Source organism: Xenopus tropicalis, chromosome 2 (genome assembly GCF_000004195.4).
Source record: "Xenopus tropicalis strain Nigerian chromosome 2, UCB_Xtro_10.0, whole genome shotgun sequence".
Taxonomy (NCBI): domain Eukaryota; kingdom Metazoa; phylum Chordata; class Amphibia; order Anura; family Pipidae; genus Xenopus; species Xenopus tropicalis.
This window is the reverse complement of record NC_030678.2, coordinates 137397084-137411678: the sequence shown is the minus strand read 5'-3', so window position 1 is coordinate 137411678 and position 14595 is coordinate 137397084. Positions and strand designations below refer to the sequence as shown.

The 14595-nt window shown below is 35.6% G+C and overlaps 1 protein-coding gene across 4 annotated transcripts in view; it reads right to left on the bottom strand.

Moving 5' to 3' along the window:
• Positions 1-4536: 4536 nt before the first annotated feature.
• ankrd52 (ankyrin repeat domain 52) overlaps positions 4537-14595 on the bottom strand; it is a 43768-nt gene continuing 33709 nt past the window's right edge. For 2 of the 4 annotated variants that reach the window (XM_012956354.3, XM_012956356.3), the window contains one exon: positions 4537-14045. In XM_012956354.3, coding sequence (XP_012811808.1) covers positions 13810-14045 — 236 coding nt within the window. In that variant the 3' untranslated portion in view covers positions 4537-13809. 4 annotated transcript variants of the gene reach the window in all.

Sequence of the window (14595 nt, the reverse complement as noted above, 5' to 3'; positions counted from 1 at the left end):
TTGTTGCAGGGAAGTTTGTAGAAAAGAGATCAAGTTTTAATCTGATTTTTTTCCTGTTATGTGAACTCTAATTTATTGCCCCTCACAAAAAAGGTGCACACAAACTTTACCCATCTCCCACCCATGCCCCCTTCGTTGGAAAACAGAAAATACAAGAATCATTGTTAAGAGACACAAAATCTGCAGGTGGGGAAGAAAGGCACAACCACAGCAAGGGAGGCCAGAGAGTTTTTACCATGTTGCTAGAACAGGCACTCAGTTTTGTTATTGTGACATAAAACTCCGAGGCAGTAATAAACCACTGCAGTATCATTCACACTCTGATCCCAGTACAGGTGATGTTATGATTATTACACAGGAACCACAAAAGAAAGACCATTTCAATTTCTACCTATGGAGCATCATCTGTAGCCAGAATAGGCCCTCTGACAGAAAAATAATCTGTATGTCATTATCATATCAAGAAAACATCAAAGGACATTAGCTCTCAAATCCAAACTGTTTCCCTATGTGGGTTCAAAAAGGCAAAAAGGTGTCTTCTGAAGGATGGCTTTTAACTAAAAAGGCAGAATTAAACAATATCTTTATGCCACAAAAAAGAAAAGCCTTTCAGATAAGACATATTCATGAAAATATTTTCACACTTGTGCATTTTTTTCATCCCAAACCCTTTATTATAGTCAAGCACTTTCTGCAGCATGGTTTACAACAGCCAGAACACGAGCCAATTTATTGCATGGATATCAATACAGCCTGTACAGTGGGACCCTCTTGCAGACTGGCATATAGCAGCTAGGGTCCTGTGAGTGACAGGAGAATACGCAGGGGACAGAGTCGTCCCCCCCCCCCCTCACGCACCAACACAACAGATCGTGAAGCAGATTTCCAGTTACGGAAATGACACCTCTCCAAAAACAAATGGAACATTCCAATAACAGAAATGCAGATTTACAGTATGTAGGTCTAAACACACTGGGAAACGATGACCAGTTGATAAGCATGCAAAACAAGCTGCTACACTCCCACAGCATCTTGCTGTCTACCTTAAAAAGTGCAATACATATTATCCTGCGGTTTCTTTGAGAACAAAATGCACACTTGATAAATAGTTGCAAAGTGAAGGAACAACACTGACATATTTCGTGTTCACAACTACTAATGCCCTTAACTTACACACATAATGGTCTTTAAGAGGTCTGAATGTTGTGAGAATTAAATAGATATTTTCATATTTTGTGTGGTCCAGTATTCTTTGTCGCAGTGTGGGATATTAGACAAAAGACTAAACTAGGTACTAAGAATTCTATTTAAATGCCCACTTTTCCCTGACTGAAAAAACTATTAATACTACTTGTACTGTTTTTTTTTTTGTTTTTTTTTTTAAATAATCCAGACTGCAAGTTCTTGGTACAAAGGCTAAGAATATAGCTGCCGTTTTCTCATGTTCATTCATCAATAACCTAAAATGTTAATGTACCATCATTTCTTCCATTTATATACAATAAAAAAAGCTTATTTGCCACACTAACATGTATATCTACAGGTTTTCAAATGTTCAACTACTTATATTAAATCACTTTGTGCATAATTTGGTATATTCCAAACAATCTCACTCTTTACCCCTTTTATTTTTTTTCCTACTAATGGGAAGGCCCTTCTAAAAAGGGGGATCCTCAGCTAATGAAAACTAATCTAACTGGGGGATTTTATTTGCATATCAAAAAAACCCACACAAATACTCACAGAATGCATGGAGAGACAGGCAGAAATTATATTTGATAGAGCAGCAATGTTTGTTAGTGGGTGGCTAAAACACCACTATCTATTAAATATATGTATAAGGTATAACCAAAGTAACATTATAATTTAAAAAGTCAGTATTGGTGCAATGTAAACTAGGTGTAAAAGCCTTTAAACGATAAAATACCCTCAACTATTTGTAAGTAGCCACGTTGTTATGAGAACAGTTCTGCTTCCAGTATGTCAGGGGATGAGAGAAGGGTGTACAGGTCCTCACTGCAGGTTATACATCACTTATGTAAGTTCACTGGAAATGTATCCAACCATTAGTTTTGTGGTAGGTAGCAAACATACTTCAAAAAAATGTATATACCTGGAACTATTAGCTATGGGGTCTTAGCAAGGATAAAAATAAAGGGACTCCAAGAAAACATGACATTTATTATTTAGGTATTTTCTTATTTCAACAAGTTTGTTAGCATGCCTTTTAGATTTACTTAACACATGTGGGAGCTGCTATATAGCTTAGTTTTGAGTAGCTATTCCAGCAGAAGAGCAGCTCTATATAGATATTTGTTTTGGTATTCTGAGAACACCCCAGCTAAAGCAAGCAATATTGCACAGAAAATGCCTAGAAGAAATAGTTTATACATAAAATTGGGCAACGCTTTCATAATTTACAATATGGGGGGGGGAGAAGGAAACAGCAGTGACAAAATGGCATGCTGCTTTTAGATTGTGCAGACAGCCAACATTTCTTTCTTAAACAGCCAATATACAAAAAATCCCTTTGGTCATATTTTGTGCTCTGTAATGTAATGTGCAGAATCATCAATGAAAAGGCTCATTTTAACGGCCTTTCCAATGTCAAACCAAATCCAATTGTGACTGATTTTTAGGTATAGAAAGTAGTCTATTAAATTAAAAAATAAAAAATGCATGCAAGGCCACGGAAGTACAGATGCTGGAGCTTAAGTACGGTAAAAGAGATGGCTACAATACAATTAGTCAAGATATGAATATTTCAATTCAACAAAGCCAAAGAATTTTAACTCAAACAGCTGGAGGAAAAAACAATGCTCTGTGAATTCCCACTTTCAATTAGAGGCATCTAAATAGGGAATTGTAAAAAGTGCATAGCTCAGCAACACCACTTTCTTGTTATATGAATATACAAGCTAAAAGCAAATGGAAGCACAAACAAAATAGGTTTATTCTCCAAATGACCACTACACTCATCCGATTTAAGAAATATACAGACTGGAAGTCAGGTCAATGATCTGCTGCCATTCAAACTGCTTCCTGTGTTCTATCAGGGGTAAAAAGTTTATTTTACTCCTGGGAGGTCAACACAATAAAAGGCAAATGGTCAGGTAGTATTAATGTGAATATAAAATGTAAGAAGCCATTCCATAAAATGTGGAGAAAAGTACGGTAGTTACTGGCTGGTATAATTAGTACAGCCCTGCATTACACAAGCTTTGTGCTAAACAAGTCACAGTTACATGGCAAACCTATTGATTCAACTTGCTCCAAATGGCAACTTAGAAAATAGAAATTTGGAAAATATTAAAAAAAAAAAAAAAAAAGTAGCAGTTTAGAATAAGCTAGTCACTATGTTTTCTCCCTACCACCACCAGAATGTAAAGAGAACTGTAAGCAAAGCTTCATTCCACTTTAGCTTTTGGAGAGAAACAAAAAGGAACCAAAGGAAATAACACACAAAGCAACCAGGTATCTTGGCTTAGACAGAGAGAAATGATGGCTATTATTGTTACCACAGACATTCCTTAGAAAAGGATGGAAGCACTAAACTCCAGAATGTTGTGCATATGAGTCAGAACAAGTAGTAAACGTCCAGTAACATAAGGAATTTAAAATGCCCCGTTTGTAAATTATACACAATGGTCAAATAATTGGCACTTTTAAAAGTTCTGGTTAATTTAAACTTTATTAATGCACATAGTTTGATGTTGCAAGGAGAGGATATGTTTATACAATATATAAAAGATAGCTTAAAGGATAAGTAAGTCTGGCAAAAACGTTGCCAAACTAGCAGATTATTATGGGCACTATTCAGAGTAATTTTAGAGATAAAAAAAAAAATTATATATATATATATATATATATATATATATATATATATATATATATATATATATATATATATATATATATATATATATATATATATATATATATATATATATATAATTTTTTTTTCTTTTTAAAGTGGCAGTTTTCCTTTATGAAACTTACTGGTTTCAGATAGTACATCAAATTTATTTCAATTGCCATTTTTTCTTTTTAAATGATTTTTAAAAAAAATGTAGGTTTAGAACAGGAATTTAAACCATTCACTGCTGGAGACTGTTGGGAATTACTCAGATTTTACTATGGGCATCTTCTAGGAATTCTGTGTTATAACAACAGGTTGTGGACACCATTATTACTCGTTACTTTGCATCACTCAACAAGGAAGAGTTTCAACATGGAAGAGAAATACTCAATGATTTTTTCAAAAATGTAGGTGTAGAACAGGAATTTAACATATGGGGAATGTAAGATAGGGAGAGAAATGATAAAAAGGTTATTGTTTATAAATTATTATGATTAATAATTTGTATTTTAAGTCAAATTAAAAATGTTCATTTTCATAACCGATGGATACAGAGGCAGCCACTAATGCAAGACGCAGCATTTACAGAGACTGTACAGAGAAATTGCAGGATTGTGTCTTTCCAAGCTGGCTTATACTAGCTATTCTCCCATGAACAAAAGTAACATGACTACAAATACAACATTATTACAGCTTTATTGCCACAAGATTAAAGTCCTAGACTGGTTACCAGAGATTTGTGCAAATATAACATAAGTAGCAACCAGGGTGCAAATGGAGGTAGAGAGGAATGTTTAAACCATTCACTGCTGGAGACATGAATCATGGGAATTACTCACAGAACCTGACCATTTTCTATGGGCATCTTCTAGGAATGCTGTTTTACAACAACAGGTTGTGGACGCCATTATTAGTTGTTACTTTGCGTCACTCAACAAGGAAGAGTTTCAACATGGAAGAGAAATACTCAATCTACACATCTTTTACCTGCTAAACTTTGGTTTATTTGCAAAAGTATTAAGTAAAATAAAAGGAAACTAGCTATTAGTAATTATTTACCCAAATGACACCTTATTCAAGGGGATTTAAAGACCTATGAAAGCTGCTGTATTGAATGGAAACTTACTTCTACACTACTTATCAAAAGGTCATGCGCCATTCTATAACTAAAGCTGTAATAACCAGTAAATTTATGTAAACCAAGATATCTGCACAGTAGGTAATACTACTGTATGCAAACAACTTTGAAAAAAAAAACTAAAAATGAAAAAGGTTCCCAAAGGTATACTAAACTTGCACTAATCATTTCCTCCGATATTGCCTTGCTCTAATGAAGCAAAGCAATGCTTAAATGCCAGGCTAGACACTAGGATCAGTTCTAAACAGAATATTTTAACTCCATTTAATCAACTTGTGCTCAAGATATGATGAAACAGCTATTTCACTAGTGCTCATAATGGTGTATTTTGGTGTCTGGATTGAGAAATGAATGTTGATTGCCTTAGAACATGCTCTTAACAGAGAAACCAAGTACATACACAAGTATGGGATTTCTTATTTGGAAACTCAGTATCAAGAAAGCTCAAATTACAGGTAGGCTGTCTCCCAATTCTGGCAAACAATGCTTTCCCCCCCATTTACTTTTTCTCTGTAATAATAAAACAGTATTTTGTACTTGACCCCAAGTTATTTTGAGTCCATACTGGTGGCAAAAGAAACCTGTTGGCTTTATTTCATGGTCACCAGTAGACTTAAGTTAAACCCATGTTTCACAAGCATTCTGGATAAGGGATTCCATACTATACAAAGGGGGCAGATTTATTAAAATTTGAGAGTAACTTCACCCACTTTCATTTGTATGTGGTGAGCTCTAATCTCACATTTTAATAAATCTGCCCCAAAGACAGAGATTATTTGGGTATCCCTAACAGCAATCACCAGTGTGCCTAAACAGCAGTGCCTGAGTAGGTGGGTTTTTAGTTATAAATAAATCAAAACATTAATACTATGGGACAATTTTTCTTTTATATATTTATTTCTACTGATGGGATGCCTATGTTTGACAGGAATGAGTTCTCACCAATATTTATGTGAATAAAAACAATGGGTAACATGAATTTCTCTGTAGTGAGCTCTTATCTCACAATCTTTATTCCTATGGGATTTTTAGAGGCATATTTATCAATGGGTGAAAGCTAGAGCTTGCCTTTTGATAAATACACTTCTAATAATCTCACAGGAATAAATGGAAAGTGGGTAAAATGTTTCTGTGGTGAGCTCTAGTCCCACATTTTGATAAATCTGCCCATAACTCATATGCTCTGTGAGACCCCAATATTTATAATTGAGCTAAGCATTAATAATAAAGGATTTGGGAGTTTTAATCCATACACAGTGGTCAAGTAAAGCACATGTAGTTTACAATTGCATATTAAATTGAAGGATATTTAATTAAGCTCTATAAAGCCAACAGAATACTCTTAAGTAGGCAACTGGAAGCCAAAATCTTATTCTCCCCACAATGTATTTGTTATTCAGACAATGAAGCTACAGAACACATCAAAGAATTGTGACTTAAGCAAAGTTATTTTTAATGATAAAAATCATTAAAAAAAATAAATCAAGCATCGACTATAAATGAATAAAACAAGAAAAAATAAAAAACATGCTTTACATTTTGGCAAGCAATTTTTAGCCGCTGCCTGTAAACGTTTTTAGCTCGATGGCTTCTTGTGATAATTTGGTTAAACTCAGCACTGGGAAGCTGCCTGTAACACAATGCTTTCATGTGTCCATGGGGTGGAAGCGATATCAGTTGCTAATATTTAGTTCTGGAGACCAGTTGTTGTGGACAATATACACATTACTAAGCTAGCTGACATTATCTATGTGAAGATGAAGTCACATAAGGTGTTACACCCTTATTAAACCCCCATCCAAATTTTTTTTTGTTGGTGTGAAAAGTTAGAATAGAGTACAGAAACCCCTCACATATTGCTTGCCATTATAGTCAAGGGAGGCAACCCTTTAATGTTTTTGGTCAATACTGAAATAAATCAATGATTTCTTTCCAAGTTTATTATCAGTAGTATTGAGCTGAATCAAACCTTTAGTATTTTGCTAAACCAAATTAAAATGATTCAGCTGGATGCACATTCTGCTCAAGAAATGCTAACAAGAGTTCCGATTCAAAGCAGAGATCTTTGCAGAATGTGGAATATATGAAATGACAACCATAGCCACATTAAAGTTAACTGGTGAGAGATCAGCAGCATTTTGCACAAAATTGGATAATTTAACAAATATAATGTTTGCTCTAGTAAGCAAGGGTGTACTGCCTAGATTTTGACCTCTCCTAAAGAAATAATTGTAAGCCAAATAACCACCTTCATTACAAATTAAATGTGCTCCCACTAAATGCTCTGCACTGCTGGGATAGCCTCATTTGTTGCTTCAGCTAGTATCCCAAATAAACAACCAGCTATAGTTTAATGCTTTTTCATTTGCAAACAAACACTGGACTGTGTTACACTGGGCAAAAATGCCCTGTGTGACATTAGCCCTACGTTCAGAGGTTGAATATCTTTCCTTGATATCCATTAAGCTAGCCATATACGAGGCCTGGAAGATGAAATTGCATAGGCCAATCTATTAGATCACTTTCAGGAGGGTGTGGGCCCTCGCATTTCTACTACGGGACACCAGTTGGCCCAGTTTCCCCATTTAAAACACTATTTCATCTCATTTAGGATTTTGAGGATGATCATTAGCAGGCAGCACTATATTCCTTTAATAAAAGGTTCTATTTGTAATTTCAGTTTGGAAATGTTCCCATTTTCAAGTTCACAAAGTAAAAAAGTAGGGGAGAGAAATTTACAGGTCATATTGCTAAAACAGACTTGGGTACAGGCAATTTTGTTATTTTTGGCTCCTAGTGGTTCCATGGCTTTTGAGGCTCAAAGTAGCAATATTAGCTAGATTCATCAAGAGACGCAGTAAGTGTGCTTGTGCAAATGCTGTAAAATTAATATACACAAAATAAAACAATATAGTGTTCATACATGGTAAATTTCATTATAACAGTCAGAAACCAGCATGGGTCTTGTTGAAATCAGAGCTGTGCCCCTTTGTGAACACCAATGTGGTTTCTACTTTGGTCCAGTTTTCTTGCAATATTTTTTAAAAAAATGAAAAACAGAACACTTCCCTTTCAGTTCCCTGCTTAATATTGTAGAGGTTCAAACCACTTAGTTTCCAGTGAGTCATTCCATGCAATTCTGATAGCGGTTTAAAATTTAAAGAAGAAAAAAAAAAAAAAAACCCTGAAAACATTAGATTCTCTGCATGTCTGTACCCTTATACTTTTGCTCCCTAAATTGAGAACATATGAAAGTGTCTGTGTGGCAAGGAATAGAGAACAATTGTCATATGTTTAAAAACAAAAAACCCAACCAAGATTAAAAAACAAAACAAAAAAATATATAATTGGCTGTGAAAGCCTCTCACAAAGTCAATGGCAACCAACCATTGAGTAACCAAGTGGCAACCATATTTCAATTTAATATCTTGGTATATCATGTCGGAGGATACATTCAGCAATATGGCTCACATTAGCTATCCACATAGGTGTAGCTCCTTCTTTTATACAGTGGCAGTGCAAGTAAACCTGTATATGAAATGCATTTGTGCTGTTTTTTTTTTTTTCCTTTTTTTTTTCTTTAAGTTCCTTCTCATTCATTTTTAACCATTGCATTTGCCTCCTCCACTAAGGTATTACCCGAAAGGAATGAGCACAGCAATGGAGGATAAAATAGACTTCTCTCACTCCACCCACCCCCATTTACTCTGTGTTCTTATGGGAAGTCAAACCCCTACATACCTTAATCCTCTACTGCTGCATGGACATTGACTGCATTGCAGTAGCAATGTTCTGCAGGCACCAGCAGCAGTCAGAGTTATGAAAAGTGCTTATTAATGACACAAGTGCTTTGCATTAGGAGCTGAAAGAAACTTCCATTATAGGAGTGAATGGCAGAAGGCAAAATCCAGTTAAGGGCCAAAATAATGCCACAGATGACAAGTTTACAATGACTATGTAGGGATGGACCCCACTACATTAAAGGATGGAAAAACAGGGGTACTTTGGCATAAAAATTTGCTGTGTGAAAGCAAAAAGGAAAACGCTGGGGATAAGAGAAACCCCTAAACAAAACCATTCCCATGAGTAATAGAAGTCAAAGGAATGGCAGCATGGATTGAAGGTAAAGCAGGCGGGGTAGGAAGGAATGGAAGTTTCAGGACAGCCCTGTAAACAATGCACTCAGGGAACCAGACAACACCTCTTAGAGCAAAATAATGCATCTTTTCTTTGCTTAACCACGCCTGGCCCCCTGAAAAATAAACACTCAATTTATTACTTAGAATTGTCAAGCTGTGCTGCCAAAGCACGCATTGGATTTGTTAAAGGAGAACAAGACATCGCTGCTTTCTAGGTGAAAGGAGTATATTGAAGGGCAAAACTGCTGCAAAATATCCCTACCAGTAAAAGGGCTTGAAAAGCAAAGCAAAGCCAGGCCAGAGAAGAGAATCTGCTAAAAAGCCCTTTTGACAGAACTTTGATTGTCTCATTTTCTCAACATGCAAAATGGAAAGGGTGGGCAGCAAGATTACTTGTGCAATGGAACACAAACACATATCAAACAAATTACATCCACCTCACCACAATGCGCGGCAACAAAGTGGACAAGGCAACACTTGTGAAATGATCCAACAAAAAGCACCAAAGAAGGGGCTTATATCATGAAATATCTAAAAACAGTGACATTATGATACACTAAAGAGCAGGATTTGAGGTCACAGGAACAGTGCTAGTGGGTCTAAACTCAGCTTTACAGTACCACATATCTTCACTCCTAACACTTTGTGCAAAACAATAGCATAATATTAAGACACTATTATCTATTCTTAAAGGAGGGAAATAATGATCTGTTTACAAAAAAATCCAGACAGGGCAGTGGACCTAGTGCCTTCAGATAGATAAAGTGTGCCCCATTATTACAACTTCTCAGCCCTTAGCACTACAAGAAAGCATCTTTGAACCCAAGCATTTGTCTGAGGCAAAGGCATTAATGAAAGATGGCAGCATGAATTCCATTATTCATCAGCTCCAAAGCGGTTTCATTTCAGAATTCTGGGGTTACTGTCTAACAGCTAACTGTACTCTCACACACAAAAACAGGCAACCGCACCAACCCCACTTCTGTAGAAATAAACAAAAATGTACAAATGCTACATTTTAAGAAGGCACACAAGAAAAGAACCAAATAGTGCAGATCACTACATACAAAAACATAATGCAAACTGGCCTGCTTGGCTTCCCTACAGAAAAAAAGATGCAGGGAAGTTGTTTCAAGTTTTCAAACACCAACAGCAATCTGAGGTAATTTGTTTTGACTGAAGAGGGTTAACACTTTTGCATTCACATATTGAAAGAAAGGGGTGAATTAACAGCATTTCATTGTAAATCATGCACAGACTATATAGGTGGCATGGTCTCTATGCGTCTGCTTGCAAGTACTTTTTTAATGTATGTATTTTCTTTCTAGCAGACTGAAAGATCAAAAGGCTTAGCTTTTTGTTTTATATTCCCCTGAATTCCATGGTACTCTTAAGCCCAGGTCATAAATAGTGCAAATCTAACATACACACAAACACACGCAAAAACACAAAAGGTAATGTCTGCCAACAGAAAAATAGTCTCTCTCATCTGGTTGAGGCACTATCAAATGTCAGTTACAAAAATTATGAGCACTGTTTAAAACAATTCTGCCTTTAACTACTTAGTTAAGGTGAGGTTAAGGGTTGCCTACTGCAATTGCTCTTAGAATTTTAGGGGGTGTATTTCGTTTTTAAATGAACTTGAATGAGTTCAAAAAGGGAGGTATATTTTCCCTATTATGCCTTATCAGAGCAGTCTAACTACATGCGCCAATGAGCACTGCAAATTCTTAGTATACAGGCTCTAAGGGGCACAATTCTACAATTTTTAGTTCTCCAGCAACACCATGTCTTTGTATTCAAAGTGGGCAACAATGAGCACTTAGCTAAGCATGAGACATGGGCCTTACAAAGTACCTCAATCACATCTGAGGTTATCAGTTTAGTCTCATATAGGGAGAACAGTTTATTTTCCACTATTTACAAAACTGAGCAATTTATAAAGCAAATAATTGTGTCAGATTATATTACTTATGCTGATGTGTTGGCTACAAATAAAAATTACAGGTGGCACAAGGGTACTACTATACAGTGTTTATAGGACAACTCCCTTTCCTTGGCCCAAGTTACTAAAAAAAAATTTAACTGATCAAAATCTAGTGTTAACTGACAAATGTAATTTAGAGATTTTTAACAAAATGCTTTATAAGGTTACATTCAATGCTTTTTAAAGCTTATAGGTGAACTGATGTAGTGGTTGTTGTAGGTTACATATTTATATTATGACATGCAGCCCCTGTCCATCTGTGCTTATTTGTCCTATAAATTAGGATTATGATTATGCAACATCTGAGTGTGTCTGTATATGAAGGGGTAGTTACAATTATGCAGCATGCTTCCAAATAGTCTCAACAGTGCCTGGTGCGATTTTACCAAAGCATTTACCAACACAGATATCCATTCTGCATAAACATAGCATGATGCAGTTTAAAGCTATAATATTGTGTGTTTTATCTAACTTTTTCTGTTTGGAATATACTTAGGTCTTTAAACCCAAAACTTAAAAATAAAGAGGCTACTTAAAAAAAAAACACCAGGGATAATTTATTATCACCAGCCCAAATTACTTCATTTTAAAATCTAAAATGTGGACTGTTTGACAACATGCTCCGATATTGCACTAAATCCCCCCACAACAGCAATGACAATATTCCTAAGTTTTAGTTTTCTTCTTACATCAAGAAGAATTACATGGTAATCCTTATTTGTGTTTAATGGTTTGGCAGCAACATACTAATATGAATTTAACAAGTCTGCTGACTTTCTTCTGAAATAAGAAATATTAGTTAATATTAAAATATTGCCCAAAAATGTTTTTTTTCCAATGAACTTTCTGGCAAATTAAGATTATGGGCTTCATTTACTAGCATAGCCACTAAAGTACCTGAGGAGAGCAGTTACACAGTGCTACCAATAAAAAATCAGTTCTGATAAGTCAAGAACAAATTTGAAACTAAAAGTAAATCTAGCACTGCTTGCTATGGCAAACTTGACCGGCGCAATTTAGCAGCTATGTTAATATATTAGCCCCCATGTGATCAGCTTCTGTAATCATTTTCCCTTAAACTTCCCAAATGACAATTTTGCAACACTATTCCAATAAAGACTACATTTTTAGCACCAAAAAGTTCTCGTTTATAAACTACTCTTTCAAGGCTTCCTTTTTTGGCAATGTTTTCAATTGCTATAACATGAAATGTCTTTAAAAAAAAAAAAAAAAAAAAATAATTATAATGATATATATAACAGACAGCCAGACTAAATTTAATAGAAAATTCTAAGAAGGCTGAAGGTAGTTCATCTAAAGAGGGGCTAGTAATTCTCTATGAAATCAATGTCCCCTAAAGCATTTGTAACAGTCTCTGAGACTTGCAATACTTAACCAAATCAAAATAATGCCTTTTTGCATTGTAAAGCAAGTTTTGGATCTGGATCAGGTTGCTAGTTTCGTGCTGAATACAAATATAAACTTGATTTACATTGCTGTATTTAAAAATTAAATAAAAATGCACAAACACAAAAGCACCATTCTTACATTCTTAAAGTAAACATTCCCTACGCAACTAAATACTTATATATGCTATTATACGTCTAGTACTGAGGTGCACATACAAAGGGTGCAGATTTAGATATTGAAGGAATTCAAGTGCAAATAGTACTTTGAAAAATGAGGAAAACTTCTAAATGCCAAAGATGAAAGACAAGATATAAAAAAAAAAAATATATATATATATATTTAACCCTTTCACTAATTGCATGGTCTAGTATGCAAAAAAAAAAAAAAAAAAACATGCTGTCCACAACAGAAAGGGTTAAAATAAATAATTAAAATACTGACAATATGGTATGTACCATTTAGTAAAGAAATGACAGACAAGAAGGGTGGAAGAATAAAGCACTAGATAACACAGAACCACTAAAGTGCCTAGCTGGTGGGGGTATTTTGCAGCAGTGCTTAATGGGAATGTTGGTTTCTGATGCATTAGACTGGCTAATCGAGGCACCTGTTTTGCATAAATAGGAAGTAAGCACAAGTTTGTCTCTGAATCTTAATCAGTAATCTGCAAAAAAAATAAAAAAGCTGTTATGCAACAGTCATGAACATCTGTGATAGTTTTAAGGTAATGGGTATAATAGTGCTACATGTCTGTGGATTTGAACCGACTGACAAGTCGCCACCTGCCTATCAGGTCCAGTCTTCCAGGGACAGACTTTCTAAGCTGTGCCTGAAATTCATTAAGGCCTGGTGACTCTTGAAATATATAATGGCTTAAAAGAAAAAAAAAAACAAAAAACTTACAGCAGCAAAGAGATGAATAATTGTAGTGAACTCATAAATACCAATGCCTCGCTCTCTTTTATCCTTCTGCAAGAGACACCATGGAAGCATTTAGTAAGGGCAGCTCACTGTGCAGATGGAGAAAGGGGAACCCTATCAGTTAAAAACTCCTTTCACCTAAGTAGAATCTCCACCCCATACGCAAGTAAGGTACAATACTACATAAGCTTCAGTGCAAGCCAGGGCAGCTCAAGAGAGCAGGTTAATGGGAGGAAAGCCTAGTAAGCAGCTCAACACCACTGTATGTTGTGTCTTATTCTCCTTTAAAAAAGTGCCCTAAAATTATCCTAAATAAATTAAATGTAAGGATGCATCACCCAGAGGGCAAAAGAAGCTACTCAGAGTAGCAGCCATCCATGGCAATAGAACCATGACGATCCTTTGTGTAGGGGCAGCTGCCACCATTAGGGAGGGCAGTCTTGGCAGCGATGCTGCAGTTTTTCAGAAGGTTGAAACTGAAGGGAAGGATGGCGTCTTTTGGTGGGAAAGGCTTCATGGTGGATAGGATAAGTGCCAAGCAGTCCGCTACGTCCTTGTTCGGTGCACAGGCCAAGGCTGGGGTGTGACCTGCTGTCAAGTGAAAAAGATAAATGCAAGAAGTAAAATTTATTAGACAATTCTAATGAAGTTTCTATTAAAGTAGCGGCGAAATGTACCAATGATTTAATACAGGGAGGGACTGTTGCGCAGTACAGAAAATAAAATTGTGCCAAGTACTTAGAGGAAACTGCTTCTGGAATAATATATGCATACACTACTGGCAAACCATCCTCAAACATCCATTAACAACTAGTTGTGCGGGTTTGTATCAACATATGCACAACTGTAATGTGAAAGGGGTTAATGCAATTTTATGGGTCAGACAACAGAACTCCCTTCATTATGCCAGATAGTTTGGCTAGCTGAAATATTAAACTGCCCAAGACTGCATTCAGATAAATTGGTTAAACCTTGCACACACTACAGCTCAATTGGAATTTTTTTTATATGAATTATATGGGTATGATGATCTAGAAGAAGGATATCAACTTAAATAAGAAAAACTTAAAAATTTGCCTATGTAAAACACCAGTTTCTTCTGGAAATTCAGACTAAATAGAAATGTAGGGGACTGAATCAG